The 26,150-nt window shown below is 49.4% G+C and overlaps 1 protein-coding gene across 1 annotated transcript in view; it reads right to left on the bottom strand.

Annotated features, from left to right (window-relative positions):
* The window catches only part of TTC9 (tetratricopeptide repeat domain 9), a 29,871-nt gene extending 4,559 nt beyond the window's left edge, over positions 1-25,312 (bottom strand). Inside the window, exon 1 of the mRNA XM_045823472.1 lies at positions 24,678-25,312. Coding sequence (XP_045679428.1) covers positions 24,678-25,083 — 406 coding nt within the window. The 5' untranslated portion in view covers positions 25,084-25,312. The remainder of the gene's footprint in view (positions 1-24,677) is intronic.
* Between the last annotated feature and the right edge of the window lie 838 nt (positions 25,313-26,150).

The raw sequence follows: 26,150 nt of genomic DNA, 5'->3' as shown, positions 1-26,150 counted from the left end.
AATTGTGCCTCCCCACCCAACAAGATGTGTTGGATTCTGAACCCCCAGGACCTCAAAATGTGACTGAGTTTGGAAATAGGGTATTTACAAAAGTGATCAAGTTAAAGAGGCCATTAGAGTGGGTTCTAATGCAACATTACTGATGTCCTTATGAAAAGGATGCTATAGGCTGAATGTTTATGTCCCCGCCCCCAAAATCATGTTGAAAACTAATTCCCAACTTGGAGGTGAAGCCTTTGGGAGGTGACTAAGGTGTGATGGTGGGGTTTTCATGGCTGTGATTGGTGCTCTTACAAAAGAGACCTCAGAGAGCTCCTTCACCCCTTCTGCCTTGCGAGGACACGGTGAGAAGACAGCCATCTAAGACCCAGGAAGCAGGTCCTCACCAGATACCAAGTCTGCTGTCTGTGTTTTGATCTCAGACTTCTCCAGAACTGTGATAAATAAGGGGTTGTTGTCTGAGCCACGCAGTCTATGGGATTTCTGCTACAGCAGCCAAAAATGGACTAAGACAAAGGGGCAGTTTGGACACTGAGACAGACACACAGAGGAAAGGGAGACATCTACAAGCCAACAAACTCCAGGAACTAGGAGAGAAGAATGGGATATATTCTCCCTTACAGCTCACGGAAGGGAGCCAGCCCTACCAACACCTTGATCTTGGACTCCTAGCTTCCAGAAGTGTGAGGCAATAAATTTCTACTGTTTAAGCCACCATTTGTGAGACATTTGTTGTGGCGACCCTAGGAATAAGCTACAAGAGGCAATCACAATCCTAATATTGGTCTAGTGCTTACCCTGTGCCAGATGCTTGTCTTACTACTTTACTTGCATTACCTGATATAGTCCTTGGACCACTATGATGCAGGTCCTATTATTATTCCCACTTGTCAGATGAGGAAGCTGAGGCTCAGAGAGGTTGACTGATTGCCCAAGGTCACACATCAGGAAAGTGGCAAGAGTGAGATTTAAATCCCTGCTGTCGGACTCCAGAGCCCAAGTTCTTTATTGACTTGTTGAGAGGATTATATAAAATAATGGTCATAAAGTATTTAGCACAGGGCTTGGCACATAGTAAGCACCCAAAGTGTTATTTAATATAATTATGATTCCCTTCAGCCCCGGCACCCCTGCAGGGACAGCTGTCTCTGCAGTTCCTGGGAGCAGGGGCCTCCTGAGGGGCTACTGCCCCGCCCCATACAGGCGCCCCTGTGGACAGGAGGAAGTGAAGGCTGGTGGGTACCTGTGGGGGCGCTGCTTTCTGTTCCACAGTCAGCCATGTGCCCTGGAAGCTTTCTCTCACTGATCAGCCCCAGGACAGGGACCAGGGTGAGGAAGCTTGTATGAGCCTGGAGAGGGAGCGCCTCCCAAAACGTGGAGCCCTACTATCCTCACTTGCCTCACCCTCACCCCAGCGCTGCTGACCTACTACCTCCACCTCTACTCAGTCACTCCGATACCGAGGAGGCATGGACTAAGAGCATGGACTGTGTTGGAGGCACAGGTCGGCTTCTCCTAAGCGAACAAAAACAGATTTAGGAGGCACAGCGGTTCATTCCTGCCAAGACCTGGCTGGGTGGGGCGGGGGAAGTGCTGGAGCTGCTCTTCTGTGCCCGGGGTTCCCTGTGCGCTGATTTTCATCTTCAGGGGTCTAACTTCAGCTGTTTTGATCCCTTAAGTAACTTCCCAGGGATCAAAATGGCTAATTAGGAAGCCAGGCCTTTCATTTGGCATTGTGGACCAAACCAAACCAAACCAAACCAAACCAAACCAAACCAAACCAAAACAAAACAAAACCACATCCTTTTTCAGTGTGAGGGGGAGGTGAACCAAAGTTTTTCCAGCTGAAGGTGTGAGAACCAGGAAGTGGAAGAGAATGGGCCCAGGCCTAGAAACTGACCTGTCAGGTTTCACTGCCCACGGGGCAGAGAGCCAAACGGTCCACCAAAGCAGCTGAAGCAACTGGCTGCTGACCCCCGGGGGCCTGGGCGGGGCGGCTGCAGTCACAGACGTCTCTATCTGCTGGCACGCCAGGGGACTATCCCTGCGGAGCGGTTGCCGCCAGCCCCCCTCGCTCCTGCCCCCTCTCCCCACACCCCTCTCCCCACACCGGTTTGCCCAGGTGCTGAGAGAGCTCTGCAGGCTGGGAGGGGTGAGGTTCCTGTGTGTGAACCTCTGGCTGCTACCTGTGAGGGACTGGGCTTCAACAGCGTTCCCAGCGCTGGAGGATTTCCTGTCTGTAGCTTCCCCTGCTCCCCTGACATGATCTCAGCCTCTTCCCGTCCAGCCCTCCACCTACAAACAGACACTTCTGTTTGCTGACCTCAGCGGTCTGGGATACGGCCCTTCGTTTAAAAAAAAACACCAGTTTTTGGACATCTAAAATTGTGGGGGCTGGGGGAGCAAAGCAGCCTGGAAACAGAAAAGATCCCTCCTCCCCCAGGCCAGAATGAACAGACAGCCATCAATTTCTGGGACTCATCTGGTGAAAATGTCTCGAATTCCCCTACAGATCTGGTGGGAACTGTGATACTTGGCTGTGGTCCAGGGTTCAGACCTGGTGGGAGGTGGGGCCAGGCAGGTTCCAGGGTGTGGAGCCCCTGCTGGCACCAGGGGCAGAGCCGGGGAAGACAGAGAAATCCAGAGTTCGCTGGGGTCCAAATGGGCTGCCGTCCAGCTAAGGAACTGGGGCTGCCAGAGGTGCCAGAGGTGCCAGGCCAGAGCTCTTAAGAGGGTCTGATGTGGAGGGGGTAAGAGAGAATCTGGAAAGCTACCCTCAGCCCTACATACAGGCAATTTTAGGCGCCACTGTAGTGTGGCTGGGGAGCTACCTGGGATCCATGTAACAAGCCCACAAGATACATAAGCTGGGGTATTTTTAAGATCTGAGACACTTTAGAGCTGAGACAGTTAAGAAGGAAAGGTTGACCAGCCGTTTTGTGACGTTCCTTCCCTGTCCTTGTGTCCATTACTCAGGGTCTGGGGGCTGCAGTGGACACTTGGAGCAGGCCAGGCTGTGCCACTGCGGTGCCCTCCTCTCAGCTTTACTCCCTGACCCTGTGTTAGAGGTGGCCCTCGATACCTTGCATGCACTGTGTCTTTTAATCTTCACGGGAGTTCCATGAAACAGGTTCTATTTTTATGTTTGTTTGTTTTACGGATGACGAAACCCAGTTCCATAGAAATTGAGTAACCTGCTAAAGGCTACTCAGCTATGAGGTGGTAGAACTATGATATCCACCGACTTCTGCCAGGCTCCCAAGACCATGAGTGCCTGCGGGTCTGCCTTTGAAGCCTTTGGAAGCCCACACAGCCCCTGGTAGAGGACAGGTCACCTGTACAAACTGCCTTTGTCTGTGTTGCACAGGCATCAAGGCAAACAGTGATGCCAAACTGCACTGGGCACCTTACAGGGCACTGGGATGAGGCGATGAACCAAACACTCCATCCCGGAGCTGATGGACTGGCGGGGGGAGGAAGGCAAGTGTTACATCATTATTGTAGATACTCCCCGGTGCCAAGAGCTGTGAAGGAGCAGGGATATGTGGAGGGAAGAGCCCTCAACCAGTATAAAGTGCCATGGGAGGGCTTCTTGGAAGAAGTGGTATTTCAAGTGAGTTCCAGAGATGGTTTCTCAACCTCAGCTATAAACATTTAGGGCTGGATACTTTTTGTTATGGGGGATGTCCTGTGCACTGTAGGCTGTTTAGCGATGTCCCTGGCGTCCGCCCGCTAGATGCCAGTGTGACAACCAACGAGGTGTCTCCAGACAGTGCCGAATGTTTCCTAAGGAGTAAAATCACCCCTGTCTGAGAACCACTGGTGTAGGTGGAAGGGGAGAAAGGTTTCTAGGCAGAGCCAGCAGTTGGAAAAGCAAGATAAAACTAAGGCACAGACTCTTATGGTCCTGCTGAAGACCTGAGACTTTATTCTTAGGGCAGGAGTCGATTTGGGTGATGAAATGGTGGTGAGTGGGTCGACTGGAGTGAGGCCGGAGAGAGGGATTAGCTGCAGTGCCGTTTGGGAGATGGGGCTGGCGAGCACTGGGGAACCCCTGCAAGGTCTCCCTCTGCGGTTACGTCATGTGGGCAGAGCCCTTCATCCAGGATTGTCACTGGGGATTCACTGGGGATCCAGGACTGTTCGTCCCTTGTTGGAACCTGCTGCCTATTTGAGTTCACGTTTATAAAAGGACGGTCTCAGTCCTCTGCTGCACAGCACGACCAGTGTTGTGAAGAGGAACGGGCTGGGGACCAGAGCCCCACCTTTGCCACCTAGCCAACATTAGGGAAATCGCGTTTCCTTTCGGGGCCTCAGTTTCCTTTCTAGACAACGAGGGGCCTGTACTTCACTAAATTTCTGCCCTTCCTTCAAAAGGAATTCTGTTCTCCCTATTTATTACTTATGGGGAGGCCCCTTCTGTTGGAAATGAGTCAGAACTGGTAGAGCAGTCATCCAAAGGGCTTTGAATGTAAGACAATTCTCCTGCTATGTAGAGATTTTAAAATTTGTGTGTGTGTGTGTGTGTGTGTGTGTGTGTGTGTGTGTGTCACGGGGAATCAGAGGGAGGATCTACAGGATCTTCCCCGAAGGGAGTAAGCACCACATGTGAATCAGTCCCAGCAGAGGAGGCTGTGGACTTGGGAAGACAGGTCTCAGGCTGGATGGAGAGGGAGCTTGTTCCTGTCTATGGCCTTGACTCTAAGCATATACTTGAATTTGAAGATGTGGTCCTTCAGCCACAGAAGGGGTGCAGGGAGGGGACATGTAAAGAGGGGCCTGGGCTCCCAGACAACCATAGCTACAGACTCTTTTGAAAGAAACATCATCAACCTTCTGGTTTTTGGGCCTTTTCACAAGATTGAATCAATGTTGCAGCTTAGAATCAGCCAGGCTGTGGAGAATTAAGGCAAGCTTCTCTTCATGCTTGGACAGAAGTGCTAGAAGAGAAACAGCCTTCCCTGAGTCTGATAGGGTGGCAGCAGTGGTGGCCAGGGCAACGTACAAGAGAAAGGAAAATTCTGGAGGACAAGAATAAGGGCTGAAAATCTCCAACCACCCCTCCCATGGGGAGATTCCTCTTCCACTGCCCATCTTGGGTGGAGAGGGTATGTTTCTATGGCAAGGGCAGGCAGGCTTTCTTGAGGGGTCTGTGGTAGGAAAAGTTAGAGAACCGGCAACCGAAACCCTGCCGCACGCTCACGCACTCACACAGAGGAAATTGTTCGATGTTCCCCAAAGCAACCACACTGAAACCTCAGGCTAAACCATGTCAGCTTCTCCTGGCCCTGGCACCTGTTTTCTGTCCCCCCTGGGGCACACAGGGCACAGTCACTACCAGGGCCAAGTGCTACTCGCTGGCACGAGATGAAGGGAAATTGGATGACAGGAGGAGGAACCAGTTTTGTAGCCATCCGTTTTCAGCTGATTCACTGCAGTTTGCCCTGCCCTGCTGAACAGAAGGGAAGCATGGGCTACAAGGGAGGGAAGGAGAGACCCCCCTGGGGCCAGGAGGAGGAGGAACCTACTCTCCGAGGCTGCCTCAGTGGTATGGGTTGGACTGTGTCCTCCCAAAGACAAGCTGGAGTCTGCAGGATATGGACCTGTTTGGTGAGAGGGTCTTTACAGAGGTAATCAGTCAAAATGACGTCGTTAGGGTGGACCCTAACTGAAAACGGCTGGTGTCCTTATAAGAAGGGAGACATTTGGACACAGAGACAGACACACGCAGGAGAGATGATGTGAGAAGACACAGGGAGAAGACAGCCATCTACACACCAAGAAATAGCCGAGGTTACGAGAAGGTAGGAGAGGAGCAAGGAACAGATTCTCCCTCACAGCGGCGGGGAAAACCGCCCCATCACCACCTTGGCCCTGGAGTCCTGGCCTCCAGAACTGGCAGACGACACACTGCTGCTGTTTGAAGCCACCAGCCCGTGGTACTTTGCCGCAGCAGCCTTAGGGAACTAATACACCTCGCTCGTCATTCCTTTGGGAGGTGGGACCAAGAAGTGGCTGTTACATTGCTGGGGGAAGTTTCCCCAGAAGTTAACCACATTATCTGATTCGTTTTCAAATGTATTTCAATGGCACAGTAGTAACACGGAAGAAGCTTGGACGGGGCAGAGGTGGAACTCAGAGTATTTAACAGCTGGTACAGGCCGCAACCAAACCGCACGGGCACTGAGTGCTGTGCCCGCCCTGGGGTGTCCTGGCTGGACATCAGTGGTGGGTCTGGAGGCACAGTCCCGGGCTGGAAGCCGAGCTGTGCCACCCACCAGCCCAGGCCCCTGGACATGTTACTTAATCTCCCTGGGTCTCATTCTTTTCCTGTGTTACATGGAGATAATACCTACTTTGTGGGAACCCTTGTGATGATAAGATGAGATAATTAATGTGTTATGTGTCTCACACGGTGCTGGGCACTCAAGCTGATTCTCACCAATGCTAGTTCTTCAGGAAGCCATTGGTCAAACACGGCTTCTCCAGCAACATGTACCTTCATGTCAGAGAACACGTCCCTTTCGAGTCCTCCGCACAAGGCACGATATACACATGAAGCTACAGCTTAACTGAAAGAAAACTGTCAAGACTAGGTCGGACACACTGCGGAGGGGGATTTGAGAGGCCTCTGCACGGCAGAGCAATGGGAAAATAGAGTGTGTGGTGAGATGCCGGGAACATTTACTCAGGAGGCTCCGCCTCCAGGACCACAGTGACCACTCTGTCTCCCCTCTCCAGGGAGGCGCTGATTGTGTCTCCAGAGTTCTGCAGACAGCTCTCTTCTTTTGATTTCTCATTGTTGTTTCATGGTGTAGGTTGTACACCATGACATACACTCCATGTGTAGGAATTACACCGTGTACCTACACTCACAACTGCCACAAATGTTTCCTTAAACCTAGGCTTGATGCCTGGCTTTACTTAACCAGTTTTCTTTTCAAAGGTGCGTTTTCCCTGTTAGGGATGGGCGGGGACATGCAAAGAACATTACAGAAGCAGCTTTGCAGCCCGAAAAGGAAGCTGGAGGGAAAGAAGGGGTGGAGTTCTGGGCCTGTATTCTTCTCATAGATTAGACAGCATCTGAGTCAATAGCTGGTTCTGCCGCCACCCCTCCACACCCCAAACATTTGTGCTGTCTGCTCCCAGCTCTCAGCCAATTCGCTCCCCTCACCAAAAGTGGATGAGTGGATCCCACAGCCAGCATCTGGCTGACAGCTTTATGGATGGGGTGGGTGCATGGACCCAAAGTTGCTGGGCTCCTCTGGAGTCCAAATATTCAGGAGAGTCTACAACCATATCTCCCTGGACGCGCCCGATCTCCTCTAATATTCAGGAGAGCTAGGAGCTCTAAAAGCCAGTGTGGTGGGAAAATCAATAGGTCTGTTTCCTGAGTCTGTAGGGCAGGAGAGGAGGGGAGAGGGAAATGTTTTAGCGGAGAAGTTGCTGGCCAGGTTTGGTACCTCCGAGCTGGTTGACTCAGGATGATGTCCCCAGCACTGGCATTCACTCAAGTGTCCCTGAGTTAAAACACTTCTCCTCTCAGGGACTCAGTGTTGAAGTAGGTGAAAATGAAGGTAATTATGATCGCTATCTACCTTCTCCTGGAAGTCTTATTGGCAGCATGAGAAAAGTCAGTGCTTCCCAAGTGCTAGACCCTGACACCTGATGAGAACCCCATGAAAAGTGTTTCTCATTAAAGCATCTGGGGAAGCTTATTTAACATAGAGATTCCCATACCCAATGCCCAGCAATGCAGATTTCTAGATTCCTGAGAGTTAAGAGGAAGCCCAGTAAGCCACATTTTTAATAAGTCCCCAATGGGCACTTATATTTGGGCACCCTTCCCTCCCGAGCTGGTACATTCTAGCATTTTGGATATATGCTTCTTAAGGATAATCCAGTTGGTTAAACTGTGAGAACCCAGGACAGCCATGGGGAGCTCCAGGATTACCCACCAGGCAAATAGGTCCCAGATGGCCAAGTTCTGGAGCTGGGAAATCTATACATGTAGACAAACAATTGTTCTCAGTCGGTGACTGTGTGACATGTCAGGCTGTCTTCTTCTTGGAGTCTGGAGACTTCTCACTGAAGAAGAGGAGCCCAGGCCCGGGAATGGGGAAGCAGAGGGCTGGGGTGCTCCAGGACGAGCTCCAGAGCATCTAGCCTGGCGCCTGTAGGCAGCGTTCATCCATCCTCCCAGAGGGTAATAAGAGTGAGAGCAGGTCACTTTTACTAAGCATGAATGGGCCAGGCACTGAGGGTCTAGTGTGTTGGCCATTCTCCAGATGAAAAAACTGAGGCCCAATGAAATTCAGTCTCATTTGCCCAAGGCCACAAAGCTAATAAGAGTCAGGGCTAGGACTTGAACCTAAGCCTCCGGCACCTAAGGCCGTGCTCTTAAGCATTATGCATACTGCCCTCCTAGGCTGCTCAACTTCTTGTAGTGAATTTTAACTCAGTTCCTTCATTCAGTTGATTTGAGGCCTGAGTTCAGATTTTTGTGAGGCTTACATGTGAGACCTGGTGGTGCCAGACTATGCTCACTTTGTACGTATACTTCTCATCTGGAAGGTTCCTACAGAACACTCTGGAAACCTCTATCCTACTTGTTTCTCTGCATTCAAAGAGAAACCAAGTGCAGAGTTTCCACCAACATTTTTTTTTCTGAAGTTCTAAAACCACCAAGATCTCCAATTTCATTGAGAGACTACTGTTACCCCAATACAGCTGACACGACACATCTCTGGTTTCTTCCTGAAACGGCTCCTATCTTACCCATACTTGCGAACTAACCCCCACAATATTGTTTTAAATTGAAAATTTTACTGAGGTAGTTGTAGCTTCACATACAGTTGTGAGAAATAATACAGAGATCCCCTGCATCCTTCACCCAGTCCTCACTCAGTGGTATCATTTTATAAAACCACAGTACCATATATGGATTACATATATTGGCACCGATACAGTCCCCAGATCTTATTCAGATTTACCTAGCTTTCCATGAACTCGAGTGTGTGTTTAGTTACACACGATTTTACCACATAGGTAGGTTCCTCTGCCTCCGAACTTAAGGTACAGAAAGTTCAGTCACCAAAGGACCCTCCTGATGCCCTTTTATAATGACGTCTGTGTCCGTCCTGTATCTCACTTCCTCTTTAACCCCTGACAACCTCTCATCTGTGCTCCATTTCTAAAATTTTGACATTTCAAAGTGCTATAGAAATGGAATCATTCTAGGTGTGAAGTCTTTTGGAATCGGCTTTTCTCACTCAGCATAATCGCCCTGAGATCATCCAAGTTGTTGCATGGATCAGTAGTTCATTCCTTTTAGCTGCTGAATAGTGGTCCAAGGTATGGCTGTCCACAGTTTGACCATTCATCTGGCGAAAGACGTCTGGTCTCTTTCCAGTTTTGGGTTATTATGAATAAAGCTTCTATGAACATTCACAGACAGCTTTAATTTCTCTAGGACAAATGCCCAAGAATCTAATTCCTGAGTCACAGGGGAAAGCATTCAGTCTCATCATTAAGTACAATGTTAGCTTTAGTGATTTTTTTTTTGGTAGATGTTCTTTATCAAGATCAGATATTTTCCTTCTATTTCTAACTTGCTGAGGAATTATTATTTTTCTGTTACTTATGGATTTTAGCACATTCCCACCGTGGCAAAGCTTTCACAGACCATGTTGGGTAGTCTTTTTCTAACAAGGTCAGATCTATAGGTACAATCAACCAGCGGACCCTTTGGTTTTCCAAAGAATAACATTATTTGCCACAGCCACACGCTGGCATCAGGGGATTTCCATCATTGCAGCTATTAATGAAACACGTCTGCTTTGCCCTTCCAGGCACGCATCTGTCGGGCACCTTTACATCCCCACACAGCAAAACCACATCACAGCGCTTTGCACATGCTGTATGCTCAGAAAGTAGCAATTCCTAACATTTGCATGGCGTTTTACAACTCACTTGACTCTCACAGTGACTCTGGGAAATAGTTATCATTAGCCCTGCTTCCAGAAGCTTCCAGAGGCCTGGGGAAGTTAAGTGATGTGCTGAGGCCATTTGACCTTTAGGAGAAGAGCCAGCATTGTCTAAGCCCTAGTCCCGTGGTGGTTCCATTCCTGCAGAGCTGGTGACAGAGTGGAAACCTGGACTCGCTGATCTCTGAAGGTCTCTTCCCAGCCTAAGGACCTGAGAAGCTCTGACAAAAAAAGGATGACAGTGTCTTTGTTCTCATCTACTGCCGTGGCTTTATCTCGTGGACTGAAGCACCTCCTATTCCATTATTCACTTTCACTTCTGACCCATTTCTCCCGATCCAGCACACCTTGCACTTGATTCAGGCAAACACTGACAAGTGTTTCTTTTGTTTTCTCTGTTTTAGCAACACTGTCCTTGGAGACCTCTTCTTTTCACTGTTCCCTCACTGTTCCCGAGTTGCTCTTTGTTTTCCCACCCTTTGAATTCTTCCCTTGGATGCCACCCATGTTCGAGGGCCGCTTGAACAAGGCCTGCTGCACCCCTCTCACCATCCCCGCACAGGCCTGGGCCGAGGCCCTTACTAGATGTATTCAATAAGGATTCATTCATCAAGGCCTATGCCCAGAGCTTTGGGAAGAAAATGGGAAGCATTCAATAGATGCTGATATCTTCAGTGGCTTTCCATTCTTCTTATTTCCCCTTTGTTGGCTAGTACGTAGCTGTCCAGGTGTCAGGTAAAAGAGCTAATAAAAAAATCTTAAAAAGCTGAAAGCTTATGTTGATATTCCATTAAGGAATATTGGAATACGCTCAAGGCAGTTGTAATGCCAAAGCCTGAGGTCAAGTCAGTGTTTTGGTGCCCGTCACGCGGCACTGCTCATGGGGGAAGGCACAGACCTGGAGCTACAGCAGCATCCTTCCAAGTTACCCCACCCAGGAGCCCTCTCACTCTTGATCTCATGCGGTACATGCAGAGAGAGACAGGAGTAGTCGGTAGGTGGGACAGGGTTATTTTTGTTTGAGTCTTCATTAACATCCCTATCTTGTGTTGGAAGTGGGACTCTAAAGGGGCCAGCTGGGCCATTTGGAATGTAATAATGAGTATATGGCCAGAAATATTCAGAAGAAATCCGATGCCTGATATAACCTTTTCCTTGTTGGCTCTGGCCAAGGACACACGCAATGCCCAGTGGCAGGAATTCTGAGCCAGGATGGGGGAAAAACCTCAGGAGCCAAAATTCCATCCTGCTCCCTGTTTGAACTTTACGGAACGCCTCCCCTGTTCTTGTCGCCTCTCCCGTCACTTCTCTGTGACCCCAGCAACATCTCTCCTGGTCCCATGTATGGCCTCTCCCACCATCTCTCCGTGACACCAGAGCAACCTTCATGCCACCAGCTGTATTTGAGGACAAGTTAGTTAACAGGCACGTGGGCAGCAAAAAAAGGACTTCTGTGGCTTCTCTGTGGCAGCACTGCCCATAAGAGCAAAGTGTCGGAAATAACCTGGATATCCATCAGTAGGAAACTGGTTAAATAAATAACAGGGCATTGGTATAATGGAACACGACACAGACATTAAAATCATGCTGTAGAAACGTATACAATAACACTGTAAAATACTTTCCGTGGAAAATATTGGTGGAAAAAATGAAGCTTGTAAAAGTTTGTGCAGTATAATCCGAATCTTGTGGAAAATATGAGCATGTGTGTGTGTCTGTGAAGAATTTGTAACAGCAGGCATCAGAATTCCTCCTATGAGAAGAAATGACCTTATTTTTAGAATGCCCTCATCAACCGCTTTGAGATCAGTCAGAGGAAAACTGGGTAGATGAAAAGGTGGCCGAAGCGCCCTGCATGGGAGACACCAGGAATCTGGGAGGAGCAGCACCTGAGAGGCATGGAAGGTTGGTAGGTCGCTGCCACCTGCCAAACAAGGGGGGAAGTCGATAAGAAATTCCTGTTAGCCTGATGGTCAAAGGAGTTCTGGGAAGAAGAACTTTGAATATTCGGTTTTTGAGATGTAAACACCTTCTGTATCCTGTAGCCTTCAGTCCAGTCTGGTACGACTCCACAACCTACAGCCGGAGGATGTGGTGCCAGGAGTCGTGAAAGGGAAGGGGAATGGGAGAAGCAGAACTAAGCCCTTGGTTGACACCCAGGTCGAGTAAGCAGCATCCTGTGGGGGCAGAGGGGGCATAAAGGAGACTGGGGTTCCCAGCACGTGTGAGACAAGCCCTCTTCTCTTATAAATAAACCGGAGAAATGTAGACCTTGAAGTGGGCCAGCCGATGTTCGGTTTACGTACACATACAAGGAAGACGGGAAGGAAATAACCCCCGACAGGAAAGAGTGGGCATCTTGGGATGGGGGATGACAAGTGGAGTTTTATTTTCTTCTTTGAATTTCATTTATTTTCAATTACCTTCTGCGATTACAATGTTTTACTTCTGTAATTAGAAAAGTATTTTTAAAAATCACCCCTGCCCACCCTGGCCGGGTAGCTCAGCTGGTTAGAGCGTCATCCCAATACGCTAAGGGTGTGGGTTGGATGCCCAATCAGAGCACATGCGAGAATCAACCAGTAGATGCATGAATACGTGGAACAGCAAGTCGATGTCTCTCTCTCTCTCTCTCTCTCATCCTCTCTCTCTCTCCTTTCCTCCCTCCCTTCCTTTCTCTCTCTAAAATCAATTTTTAAAAAATCACCCCTGCCCACTATGTCTTCAAAGAGAGCAGGGAGGAGGGGTGAGAAAACGGCTTCTGAAGGTTTCCTGAGCAGAAAGCACAGCCTGTTCACTGGGCACTGCCCTGGGGAAACCCAGGCTCAAGCTGGGAAGCGTGGAGGAGGAGCCCTTGGAAGGGGGCATTAGAAGCAGGACCCTAGGGACAGACATGCCAGTGCTTCCATGTGCAGGATCTCTGGTCCCGCCGAGGGCTTTCCTCATTCGACACCAAGAAGGAGCTCCGTCAGCTGGCATCAGCATGGGCACAGGAGGGCAGGCAGAGCCAGCCTGGCAGCCTCTCCCTCCCTGTCTCCCTTTCATGGAGGCTTGACTTCCTCCGTTGCCCCTTCCCACCTGTGAGCCTCTTGCTGGTTAAGCTCCCCAGGGAACTCAATTGATCACAGCATGTATCTTCTCTTGCTGGCAACTGCTTATCCCCTGCTCTCAGACTCCGAACTGGCCTGACTTGTGAGAGAGCCTGAGGTTCTTCACTGCTGCACGTTCAGTTCAAAGAAAAGGTCAGACAGCCCTGGGGGCAGAGTAGGGAAAGTGGCAGAAGCGGATGCTGTCTAGCTGAGGCTTATTCACTTGCACCATCTCAGGCCAGACATGTGCCTGCCTAGAACCCAGCAGTTTCTAAGTGTTTCCTGGACCAACCTGGATCCTGAGAAGCTGGAAGTAGGCATAGACCCCTGGGCCAAGAGCTTTTGGTTCTGCGGGAGCTCAGCTGCCCTTCAGAGGAAGCCCGATGGGTTGGTCACTTGTTCACTCAGCCTTTTGGGCCCGGGAATGGACCAGGTAGGAAATACCCACACGGAAAGCTGTTGGTTCACACCTTGTTCACCACCCCTATCCTGTAGCCACTCAGGGAACTGAAGCTTCCTGGAGTCCTCTTTTGCTCTCCTCTGTGTGCTCACTTGCTTCCCTTATGCTCCCCTAGCTTCCTCTGCTAAGTCCTTTTCTCCTCATCTTTCGCACACTTTCCTGCCTCGGTACCTACTGCAGTAGGAGTCGCATTTACATGTAACCATCATTTATTAAGCATCTGTTATGTGCCAGGCACTCTGCTAGGCATGTGTGTACGCATGATCTAATTTCACTCACCATCACAATCCGCGTGATACATGTTATTACTTCTATGTCGTAATGGAAACAGATGCTTGCAGGGGTTGGGACCTGTCCAGGGTTGATGAAGGAGCCGATGGGAAGGCGGGATTCAAACCCAGATCCTCTTATGCTAAGCAAAGTTCTTTTCCATCAGGCCACATTGCTCCACAGGGTTCCTGGGTCTAGGTCTGCTGCCTGTCTCTTCCTCTGTGTCCTCTTTCTTCTCTCCTGTCCTCACTGGCCCACGTGGGAATACAGCCTTCTCCTTTTATAGATATCAGGGGAGAGTCCACACAAGTTCCCAAGACCGAGTGGCCTCCATAACCTGGGGGTGCAGGTCCATTTGAGAAAGGAGCTGAGTTCTGACTCAGCCTGAGCAATAGGTCCAGAATCACATCCCTAAAATGCTCATCCTCAGACATCTCCAGCCTTGGGCCAAGGGTGGCAACTCTCTGAGATGCCATAACTTAGTCAGCAACTGTTCCCTGAAACTCTTGGTCCTGCCAGTCCATTTCTTAAAAGCCTTTTTCTCCTGCTACCAGCTTTCTTGGTCTAATGTAGCCAGTATTACCAGGCTTCTGACTGAATTTTGGAATAATCTGGGAAGATATAGCAGCAATAGGTAATATTTTGTTACTGATGCCATTAATCTAAATTCTGGGACCCAGATGATGTATATAGGCTCCCAAGCCCTGTCCTGGTACCTCTCAGAGACCCTCTGTCTGACTCTATCATCCTAGGAGGCGGAAACCTTATTTTGGTCTACCTTCAAATTTGCAAGGGTTGCCTTGGAAATTTTAGTTGAGATCTTGTAATGATTATTTGTTGGCACATACCAGTAAACTGGAATAAACATAATTTTAATGCCATTCTGGATATTACCTATGCCTTGTCTATCCTAGTCTGATAGTAATGCCAAAGATGTCAAGTAAAATTATCCCAAAGTTTCTCTTAATATCCCATAATAGGACTCACCCCCCTTTCTGCAGTGGCCACCACCCCGATCCACACACAGTCTAGACCCTGGGAGCTGGGTCCTGTTTCCTTCCCAAATCTGGCTGCTACCAGAGGGGAGGAGCCTGGACAACCTCCCAAACCTAGACAGTTTAACTCTTCTAACGGGAGACTTGCAGGGCGTCTGACCCAACACGCACTGCGTACATACGGGGAGTGGAAGCTCAGAGCGATGGGACTTGTCCAGAGTCACAGAGCAGGTTAGCAGCAGACTCTGAGCTGGAACCCTGGTCCCACTGCCCGTGCCACGTTTTGAGGAGAACAGAAAGGATTTAGATTTGGCCTGTGAAGAGCCATGGCGAGCGTCCAGTAAAGATTCTACGAATGAGTGAGTTCCCTTCTAATGCTCTCTGGCTGCTGTGTCTGGGCCACCGATGGGCAGGATTCCCTAGGCTCAGGGGCCAACAAGAGTCCTGGACGCTGAGCACCCATCCTGTCCCTTCACTAACAGCAGAGGCATGTGACCAGGGGGCAGGGCCAGGTTACATCGCAAGCTCTGACCCAACGCTCTTCCCTGACCCGCCAGCAGATTCAAACCGTCACTAACAGGCTACTGAGCCCAAAAGGGCATCCCCCTACTTTGGATTACCACGCTGTCAGGTTCTAGCCCTGTATGTGGATTGGGGTGGTAGCCACTGCAGAAAGGGGGGTGAGTTCTGTTATGGGGTGTTAAGAGAAAGGTGGGGATAATTTGCTCCACATCTTTGGCGTCACTATCACACAAGGATAGATGAGGCACAGGTAATATCCAGAATGGCATTAAAAATTATGTTTATGCCCTGGCTGGTGTAGCTCAGTGGATTGAGCACCGAACTGCAAAGCAAAGGGTCGCTGGTTCAATTCCCAGTCAGGGCACATGCCTGGGTTGCAGGCCAGGTCCCCAGTGGGGGACACATGAGAGGCAACCAGACATGGATGTCTCTCTCCCTCTTTTTCTCCCTCCCTTCCACTCTCTCTAAAAATAAATAAATAACATCTTTTAAAAAATGATGTTTATAAGGTAGGCTTTCTTCAGGAAAATAAAAATAAAGCAAAAGTAGCCATAATCTCTCTACACAGATAATTCTGTCATCATTTTTCTTAAAACATAAAAGCAATACCGCATATGCTTAGAAAAGTCAAACACTAGTGAAAGATTTAAAATAAAAAGTTAAAACCTTAAACGCACATTACTCAATGAAAGAAGCCAATCTTAAAAGACTACATACAGTGTGATTCCAACTACATGACATCCTGGAAAAGGCAAAACAATGGAGACGGTGGAAAGAAAAGCCAGAGTTTGCCAGTGGATGGGGTGTGGAGTGAGAGATGAACAGACAGGGCACAGGGTTCTTGGGGCAGTGCAGATACTCTGTGGCACCCCAGTGATGGATACGTGTCACATGTTTTGTCTAAACCCATAGAATGTAGAACGCAAAAGTAAACCCTAATGTTAACCATGCACTTTGAACGATCCCAATGTGTCAGTGTAGGCTCATCAATTGTAACAAAAGGTACCACTCTGGTGGGGAATGTTGATAATGCAGGAGGCTATGCATGTGTGGGGAAAGGAAGAAAATAAGAAGTATCTGTACCTTCTCCTCAATTTTGTTGTGAATCTTAAAATCCTCTGAAACAATAGAATCTTAATAATAAAAAAGTTGGTCTCCCTCCTCAATTCTTCTTCCCTTTTCAAGTGAAGTTAATAGCTTTGCTTGTATGATTTCAGATATTTATTTATTTATTTATTTTTGCTGCAAAAAGTTTTATTGTTTCCATCTGGTTCAGTGCATGGGAGAGAACACCAGGTTGGTTAAAATCACATTTTTTAAAAAGTTGCAGGGAGAGGCTCAGGCAGAAGCCGGACACCAGGGGAAGACAGAGGGGGCCCTCAAAGGCCTCTGGGCTCCAAAGGCTCAAGTGAGGGTGAGCCTTTCCAGGAGCTGCTTGCCCCACCCAGCCTAGGGGTGACCAGCCTATAGAGCTTAGTCAGGCGGTCTCCCATCCTCTCCATGAGTTTCACCTCCGCGTCCAGGAAGTGATTTCCAGGAAGTCACAGAGATGAGGGTCTGTGCAGGCAGGACCCAGGCATGGAGATGCAAAAGGGCCTGGTCCAGGTTCTTCTCCACGACCATGGCGGCTTCCCTGGTGCCCTGAGTTTTACCCCACTCATTTAGGAAGAAAACTGAGCTGGTTTTGCATCTTTAAGAGATGCATGGGGCCCTCACGGAAGTGGCCCACACCCTCCAGAGCCACACTGTTGCAGTTGAAATAGAAGCCCCGGGAAAGGTTGGTGCAGGAGGCCGGCAGATGCAGGTCAACCAGGTGGCCTCTGCCTCGGTGGAATAATTTTGAGGAATCTGAGAGCTCGTGGTTGCTCGACAATAAGGAGGTAAGCTCAAAAAATGGTGTTGGCTGCTCTGGGAAGCTGAGGACGGCTGAGGTGGTTTGGAAAGTGGTGACTGGAAAAGAGGCTAGAAAGGGGTTGGAGCTAGAAAAAGGGGCGTCCCTGGGTCCCTTCCACCCGAACACCGTTGAAGCCAGGGACAGATCTAGGGGATTGCCACTGGTGGCACTGCTCAGATCGTCTCAAATGCAACACTGTACTATCATACATACTTATGCTAGTTTATAGTTTTTTTTTTTTCACAAAGGGCATCCTATCAAACACTGTTGTGCATTTCTGCCTTTTCATGTAATAACAGATTTTGGAGACTGGCCCACAGCAGCACATACAGAACTACGCCATTCTATGTAAGGACCACAGCATTCATAAAGAAGGGCGTGGAGAGTTTTTCCTTTCCTTTCCTTTTCTTTTTTATAAAGAAAGGCAGACTGCCACATACAGAGCCTCATTTGGATGTGTCTGGAGTCTTGGAAGTTTGGCTAGCCTATGTGTCCCTGCAAATGGACCTCGAGAGCTTGTTTGGAGGCCCTACCAGGGAAGCATGGCTAGTTGAATACGCTTGACTGAAGAATGGTCCTCCTTTAGCTGGGGAGGTCTTCCTCCAGTGGGCAGCTTCAGGAGGGGTGCACAAGGAGCAGTGAGGGACGAAGGGGATATTGCCTGGCCAGCCAGATCAGCTTAATCAATCCTGGCAATTAATGGGGTGACAGATGTCACTGCCAGATTGCCTTCGCATCTAGAGAGAAGTTTTCTTTTAAGGGCCAGAAAGATCCATTGGGATCTTGGAATCCAACCGTTGGTTTTTATAAATCAGAAAACCATGGCCCAAGAGGTCGAATTCCTTGACCCAAGGCACCCAGCACATCGGAGACAGAACTTATAGTTCAAGTCCCTGTTCACCAAGTCACACTTTCTCTATGTTAATTAGGAAATACCTGGTTGGTTTGTTGAAATATTTGGTTTTCATCCCAGCTGCTTGGAGTAGGCACAGCCTGGCAGTGAAAGAGAAGAGATGGAAGGAGAAAACACCTTGGCTTTCCTGTCTGTGCTGTAGCTGAACCCCCTTGCCTTGGATGGGCACTTGGTTGTATCTGGCTACAGAAATTCAGATGTCCTGAAGAGTATCTAGCTAAGAACTAAGGAACTTCATAAATCTACTTTAGAAACTCTGCCCAAAATCTACATTCAGAATGTTCTTTCCTTGAAAGCATTTTACAAGTTTCCATTCTCACATCCTTTTCTTTTGAAGATGGTCTTATAGAAGCCACATGTACAGGCCTAAGAGTTATTGGTCAAGATGCTGCCCAAGGAATGCCTTCAGATCAACAGTGGCTTGGCAGTGTCGAATTCTCCCATCCAGATGGCAGATATCTCCTAAGCATGTCAGCATGGAGTGCCTCTTCTTTCCTCTTACTGTGACCAGTTCTTACCCCAACAATCCATCTTCTGGCTATCAGGTTATCATTTGTCTCTAGCTCTTGACCTCCTTTTTCACCAATGAGTTCTTGCATTTGTAATTCATCTCTCTTTATGCTTGATTCTTTGGTTCCACACCAGTTTCTGTTGAGTACACTTTGCCTTAGAATCTGCCTCAGAGTCTATATCTAATTTTGCCCACCTTAGTTGTATTCATCCAGTCATCTTCCAGTGTCCTCTTGAGGGCTGGCTTCAAGGATGGGTGACTTACACAGTCACATAGGATCTATGTACAGAAGGACCCTGTATTTGGCCTAATGCTGTGCTGTCATCTTCTTAAAATTCTTAACAACTTTATCTTTGAAACTGTGGGTTTTTAAAAAATTTTTTATTTATTTATTTTTAGAGAGGGAAGGGAGGGAGAAAGGGGGGGGAGAGAGAGGGAGAGAGAGAGAGAGAGAGAGAGAGAGAGAGGGAGAGAGGGAGAGAAACATCAATGTGCGGTTACTGGGGGCTGTGGCCTGCAACCCAGGCATGTGCCCTGACTGGGAATCGAACCTGCAATGCTTTGGTTTGCAGCCCGTGCTCAATCTACTGAGCTACGCCAGCCAGGGCAAAACTGTGGGTTTTTAAAAATATTTTTAAAATTTATTTTTAGGGAAGGGAAGGGAGGGAGAAAGAGAGGGAGAGAAACATCAATGTGTGGTTGTGTTTCACACACCCTGTACTGGGGACCTGGCCCGCAACCCAAGGCATGTGCCCTGACTGGGAATCGAACCCGTGACCCTTTGGTTCTCAGGATCGTGCTCAATCCACTGAGCCACACCAGCCAGGGCTGAAATTGTGTTTTATAAATGAAGTCTGGCAGGACAATGCAGCATGACTGTGAGCAGAGGAGATAGGCACACTATTATTTGCAGCCCCACTCTCATAGAGCAATCACGATGCCCCATGAGCACAGAATTCCAGTAGATCCATAAGGCATGAAAGTTCAGCAAGATGCAACTCAAGTACAAGGTAAGAGTGTTAGCTCTTTAAGCAAGTAGACATGCTGACAGCCCCAAGAGGTTATGCTTTCCATTCAATCCAGAAATTGCTTCAAAGAAAGAAAGCATTAGTGTTCTAAGAAACATACATGATCGAGGGACCCCATTGCATCCTTTCCTACTAATGTTACTTCCCTCACTAGCCAGCCACTTTGGCGGAAAATAATGCCATAGAAAGGAAGAGTAGGGTAACCTACAGTTCCTTTTCCTCTTCTTACTCATCAGAAAGCCAAGCCTGGTAGAAAGTGTGTACATAAAGTATGCATATAAAGAAGTGAAATAAAAACAGCTGAGTTTGTTTTGTCAGCATTTCCACTGTTCTAACAAGAAAAAACTACATATGCATATATAAACTACAAAATGTGAATTGTATAATTTATATGACTCCATATACAAGTGCTCGAATATTTTCATTTAAAAGTGGTATTGCACTGTATAAAGATGAACATTAAAATTCATGCCAATAATTTAAAATTTTAATGTTTGGGTTGTTTTTCGTTGGTTTAGCAGCTAAGCCCAGGCATTCATCTGGGCACAATTTATCTTTTTTTAAAAAAAGATTTTATTTATTTATTTTTAGAGAGAAGGGAAGGGAAAGAGAAAGAGAGGGAGAGAAACATCGATATGTGAGAAACACATAGATCAGCTGCCTCTCGCAGGCCCCCAACTGGGGATCTGGCCCACAACCCAGGCGTGTGCTCTGACTAGGAATCACACTGGTGAGCTTCTGGCTCACAGGCCAGCACTCAATCCACTGAGCCCCACACGCCAGGGCTAATGTTCTTATAGTGGCATTAAATAGCAAATAAAAACACCACATCAAGTCGAGAGAGAGAGAACATGAGAGAAAGAAGAAAGCTTTGTCTTCCAAGACCTGTAATGACCATTCTCCCCTGCTTTGGATACAAGGAGCCCCACAGCTGCGTTCTGCTGTGGGCCTCACAAATGATGCCGCTGGCGCTGGTCCCATGGCTTTAAGTCATGTCTACAAGCACTGACAAAATGGTTCCCACCCCAGGCCTTTTCCCAGTGTGACTTCTCTAGGCCCTACCCGGGCCTCCATTAGGACCCCTGGCTGTTAGCTGCTCCTTTGGTAGAACAAACAAACAAACAAAAAGTCTCCTAAACATAGCTCTAAGTGGATGGGAAAATGGAGGTAAAATGACATGGTAAAAGGCTTATCCAAAGTCACAGGGCATGCCACGGATAGAGGCATAAGCTGACTCTCATCTTGCCTTTAGAGCCATTGCCACAGACTGTCTGCACCCACCTCCACTGGCATTTGAGTCTCAAAAATCATTTGAAAATGCCAACAAAGTCATTATGTGTTGTAACCTTTTGATCGCACCCCAGCTGGGGCCACCACAGCCCCACAGGAACAGATGTAAGGCATAAGGCTCTGCCCTTCAAGAGGTTCTGCACAGAACATTCCAAGGCCCCAGGGGAGTCTTGGTTTGTTCAAGGTCAAGAGGAGTTGATCAACAGGCCAATATATGCTTCCTTTGCAGCCTTGGTAAGGATTAGATTCTTGTATCTCCCCAGGCAAGTCAGAAATACCCTTTCTAATCATTGTAGCAAAGTTATTAGAAATTCTTAAGGAACAAGAGGCTTCGCATCTCTATTCTTGATTTTCTTGGGGAAAAAATATGCAAAGTCAAGTCCAGGCATCTTGTACCACGGGCCAGATCCCTACTAATCAGAAGAAACCCCAATCCAGAACAGACTACAACAACCATGCGCACTTTGCAAATTGCCTGTCCACCCTTCCTGTGGTCCCCTGAAGTCCTCTAAGTGGATGTTTTAGACTAGCATCTCTTAGCATATTCTAGCTGCATCCTGGCTATTGCCTTGGAGCCTTCCATGCAGAGTACTAGGGTCCACTGAACCTAGGTTTCCACCGAACCTAGGTTTCCACCTGATGCCTCACAACAGCCTTGTTAGTGCTAAGATGCCCTTAGCAACACAGCCTATACCTCCAGGTACTTCTGGGTTCGTCCAAATTCCTTCTAACCCCAAACCTCTCCCTCTATGCACAGCTGTGTAGAGGAGGACGGGTCCTTGAGAGAACATCTTCAGACTGCTCCTGCCTGGATCCTGCTGGGCTGCTCAGCTGGCACTGCAGCCCCAATGGGAAGGTCGGTTGCCTTTTTGCCAGAATGAATTTGCAGTAGCTGTCTGATTCCTTTTGGCAGACAAGAGAGGGAAAGGATATCTTGTGGGCCACAGTGCACTGTTCTGACTCTCACAACAACAGTGATCATCTTCTCTTCCCTTCCCATTAAATAATCATTGTCAATACGCACTTAAACATTTAGGTCGCCATTTAAAATAGTCTTCAGAAAATGATTTTTAATGAAATGTAAAACACTTCTGACATAATGGTAAATAGAACTAAAAGCAGGATACCAGAGAGGTCCTTTGTTTTATAAACGGTTTATATTTATATATAGAAAAAGTACAGGAAGAAAATATATCACAATGGGTCCCTTTAGGTGGTGGGGTTAAAGGTAATTTTCTATTTTCTTCCTTAAACTTTATGGTATTTTCTAAAAGACAATACAGTTTTACAGGTGTGTATTACTTTTATAATCCAGCAAGGAAGGATGCTTTTCTATTTCCTAGGTTTTCTGCAATAGTAGTGACTGATTTTATGCATTGTCTAAAAGAAAACCAACACCAGGCTTCTGCTTCTCTAGGTGACTTCTATGTGGATCCTCTCTCTCAGCTGTGTTTTCTATACAGGATACCCATTTTAGCTTTGACAAGGCTGTTCAGCTTGTGATTACTCTTCTTCTCTTTTATGTGATACCTGACAATATTTGGAAATAGCCCTATCAGAGTCTTGAATCAAGGCACTGTATTTCTTTTTCTTGGTAACCAGGGCCAAGAGCTCCCAACAGAATTTTCCAAGCGCGAGGCCTTTGGAGCCTACCTGAGACTGGACTGCCTCCAAGGAGACAGAAGTCGAGAGGATGCTGGCTTTGTGCAGCAAAGGTGTGATGATAAGAGCATTGATTTCAGAGTTGAGTGGCTCTAGAACCGCAGGGACTTTTTTTCCTCTGCAAAACTGATAATCATGTATCTTTTATCAAGTTGTTTTAGAGATTAAAAAAGACAATGTATAAAGGCCTAGCATAGTGCACACAGTAAATTATTAATATTAGTGGTGAGCACTGGAGAAGGCAGCAGAGGGGAAATCTCTCCCCACTCAAGCTTTCCAAAGTGTGGGGTGGGTAGGGGAGGAAGTGGAGGAGCTGTCCAGATCTTAACGCTACCCTGACTCGGCTGGCCTCACCAAGGGCACATCTTTGGTTTCACCATGGAAATATAACCACCACTTCTGGGGTGGACGATAGGCAGTGCTAGCCACAGGCCAGCAGCCAAAAGCATGGGGTGAGGGGCAACCCTAGAATGTCCATGGATAATACTAAATATAAGATTCCATTACCACTCTGAAATCACCACATTAGTGATCCAAACTGCCTCTTCCTCCTCCCACAGCCACTCTGCCCTTTAACTATTCATCAGGCAGTAATGAGTATGCCAGAGACTTACAGGAAGGAAAGGAAATTATGCTGTGCCTTATGAGGGGTTGAAATGTTCCCTCTTTGCTACACTACTACTTTATCTGCGCTGTTATTACTGCTACTGCTATCAGCACCACCGTTTCTACAACGGCTACCACTACTACTTTTAAGTTTGTAAACTACAGTTTTTAAAGTGCCTGGGTTTTGCCTGATGAAAGATGATACCGGACATGGCATTATGGGAAAGCAGAGGTAGGCTGGCACTAGAAGCCTCAAAGGGAACAGAACAGATCCGCACTTAGGAGTAGAGCAGAATTATCGATATTTTTCTTTCATCCCTCAACTGCCTGGGCCCCAGGCACACTCCCAGCCACACCCAGTCAGGCTCCCCAACCCCACTCAGCTCCAGCTGTCCACAGCTAATTTAGGCGATTTCAAGAGTTAGGGACTAGGAGTGATGAATGGCCTTTTGTTTGGTCGCGGGAGCTGGAGCATGCCAAATCCCACCAAATGGGGTAGAAGAAGAGGAGGGAATGCTTCTGACATGTGAGTCCATTGTCTCTGTCAGCATCTCTCCCCTTCTCACAGGACGGCCCTGGGAAGACCCGGACTCTTCCTCCTTTAGATTTTTAAAAAATTTCCCGTGTCAAAGTTAAATGTTGAGAAATGGTCGACTTCAACCCCCAAAGTGAACTCTGGGATGCACACCTCACCTTCTCACCCCAGTGGAAGGGCTCCCTTTCTCCTCACACTAGCAGCCCGCTGGCGTGAGGACCAACACCGCGCGGAGCGAGAAGGAGGCAGGGAGGAGAACGACAAACTATGAACTAGGTTCCCTTTGAGATCTCTCTCTTCACCTGGCAACCGGGCCCCAGCAGAGCTCGGAGAGAAGGAAGTGGCATTTTGGAATCCATTTTGCCCAAGATGCTGAAGGCATTTTGGCAAACTGCGCTTTGCTACCGGGGCCAAGAGAACTTGGGGAAGGACCTCACCCATAAGGATGCGGTCAGTCAGGGGAAGGTGAGGGCCAGCTCTGGCCCCAGTGGTACCCGCGGAGAGCGGTCACTGGGCATGCAGCGGGCGCGGGTGGCCCGCCCGGGCGCTGCTTCCCGCATTGGACCCAGGTTCGCTGGGGAGCGATAGTAGGTAACATCCGTCTCTGTCCAGTAATTTATAGGTGAGATTTATGATGGATGCGGGGGAATGGACGCGGGATGACAGTGAGTTTTGAAAGGTGCAATGCTAAGAGTCGTACTTTTCCCAAAGCGCCCCACCCCCACCCCCACCCCCAGGTCTTCTCTTCCTGGGCAACTCGGTCCCAGTGGAGCGGTGTGCCTCGCGGGCGCCGCGGGGGGTCAGCTGTGACCCAGAGGCCCGGGCCGCGGAATGGGGACCCGCGCCGGGCGGGAAGCAGGGAGGGCCGGGGAGGAGGGGCCGGGCGCGCCGCGCCGCGCCGCACCGCGCAGCTCACCTGCCAGGCTGTTGTAGCAGTCGATCTCGATGGCTTCCACGGTCTTGCTCTGCTCCTCCGAGAGGCGGCCAGGGTTGGGGGCCCCGGCGGGAGAGGCCGCACGCGAGTCCCGCTCCCGTTCCCCGGGGGCCGGCAGCAACCCCTTCAGCTCCAGCAACGCCCGGTGGTATTTCCCGATGGCTTCGCGGAATTTCTTGTCCTTGTAGCACTGCGATCCTTGGCTCTTGAACTCGTGCGCGCGCCGGATGAACTCGGCGGGCTCGGCCGCCGCCCCAGCCTGGCTCCGCGCTGGAGCCCCTCTGCCGCCGCCCGGGACGCCCAGCGGCGGCGGCGGCCGCTGCCCCTCGCCAGCTACCGGCAGGCTCGGGTTCCCCTTGGTCCCGGCCGCCGTGCCCTTCCTCTCCATTCGGCTGCCGCCCGGCGCCCCGCGCACGCCTCGATCCGCCCGCCGCCGCCGCCGCCGCCGCGCCCTCCCGGGTTTAAAAGCGGCGGGCACCTACCCGGCGTCTGGCGAGCTCGGCCGCGGCCGTGACACCCCGCGGCGGTCTGGCGCCCCGCACGCCCATTCTCCTCGCCAGCCGCGGGAGGCTGCTTGCTCTCTCCTCCTCCTCCTCCTCCTCCTCCTCCTCCTCCTCCTCCTCCTCCTCGGGTTGCCTTCCCCTCCTCTCTCCCTCCCTCCCTCCCCCACTCCCCGCGCCGCCCGCCCTCCTCTTCGCCCTCCTTCCCTCCCGCAACCTGCGGGGGTGGGGACGTGGCCCTGCGCGCTCCGGGGCTAGCGGAGTGGGGGACCGCGGGCCTGACTCGGGTGGCGGGGACGGTGCCTGACCCGGAAGAAGCTTGGCCCGCCTGAGAGAGGGGAGGATTAATGACCAAGGTGGCCCGGTTCTTTCCCATTGAACCCAGCCTTGGGAGGGAGACGCGCGTAGTCCGAAGGAGACCCAAGGGGTGTGTGTGTGTGTGTGTGTGTGTGTGTGTGTGTGTGTGTTTAGGGAGGGGGGAGGCCAGCGACAGAACGCAGGCAGACTCACCCTCAACAGATTTCTTAGAAACTGAAAAGGTGCAGCGAGAACCAAGGGGCGTAGGCACGAGCCATAGCTGCTTGTTCTTTTCAATAAGGCTTTAATATTTTTAAGGTGGCAGGGCCTCTTTTTTGTGGATCCAGGTGGTTGCTGAGGTGTGTGGCCGCCTGAGCGCCCAGAACGCAGTGCATTTCGGCCTGCGGGGCGCTGTACTCCAGCAGCCGCCGGGTGCTGACACCGCGGTGTGCAGGCAGCTGTGCAGAATGAGTCACAGACAGCCGAGATGGCAGCACACCTGTTACTGTCGGTCATCAGGCTTGGCGTTCTAGTTTCCATTTACAGGAGGGCTCCGTGCCCTTCCCCAGGATGCCATTCCTTCCTTCCTTCCTTCATTTTTTTTTAAAGAATTTTATTTTTAGAGAGAGGGGATGGGAGTGAGAACGAGAGGGAGAAA

The sequence above is a fragment of the Phyllostomus hastatus genome, unplaced genomic scaffold (assembly GCF_019186645.2).
Source record: "Phyllostomus hastatus isolate PE091 unplaced genomic scaffold, TTU_PhHast_1.1 phas_scaffold_501, whole genome shotgun sequence".
Lineage (NCBI taxonomy): Eukaryota > Metazoa > Chordata > Mammalia > Chiroptera > Phyllostomidae > Phyllostomus > Phyllostomus hastatus.
Note: the sequence above shows the minus strand (reverse complement) of the source record. Positions and strands in the feature narration are given on the sequence as shown.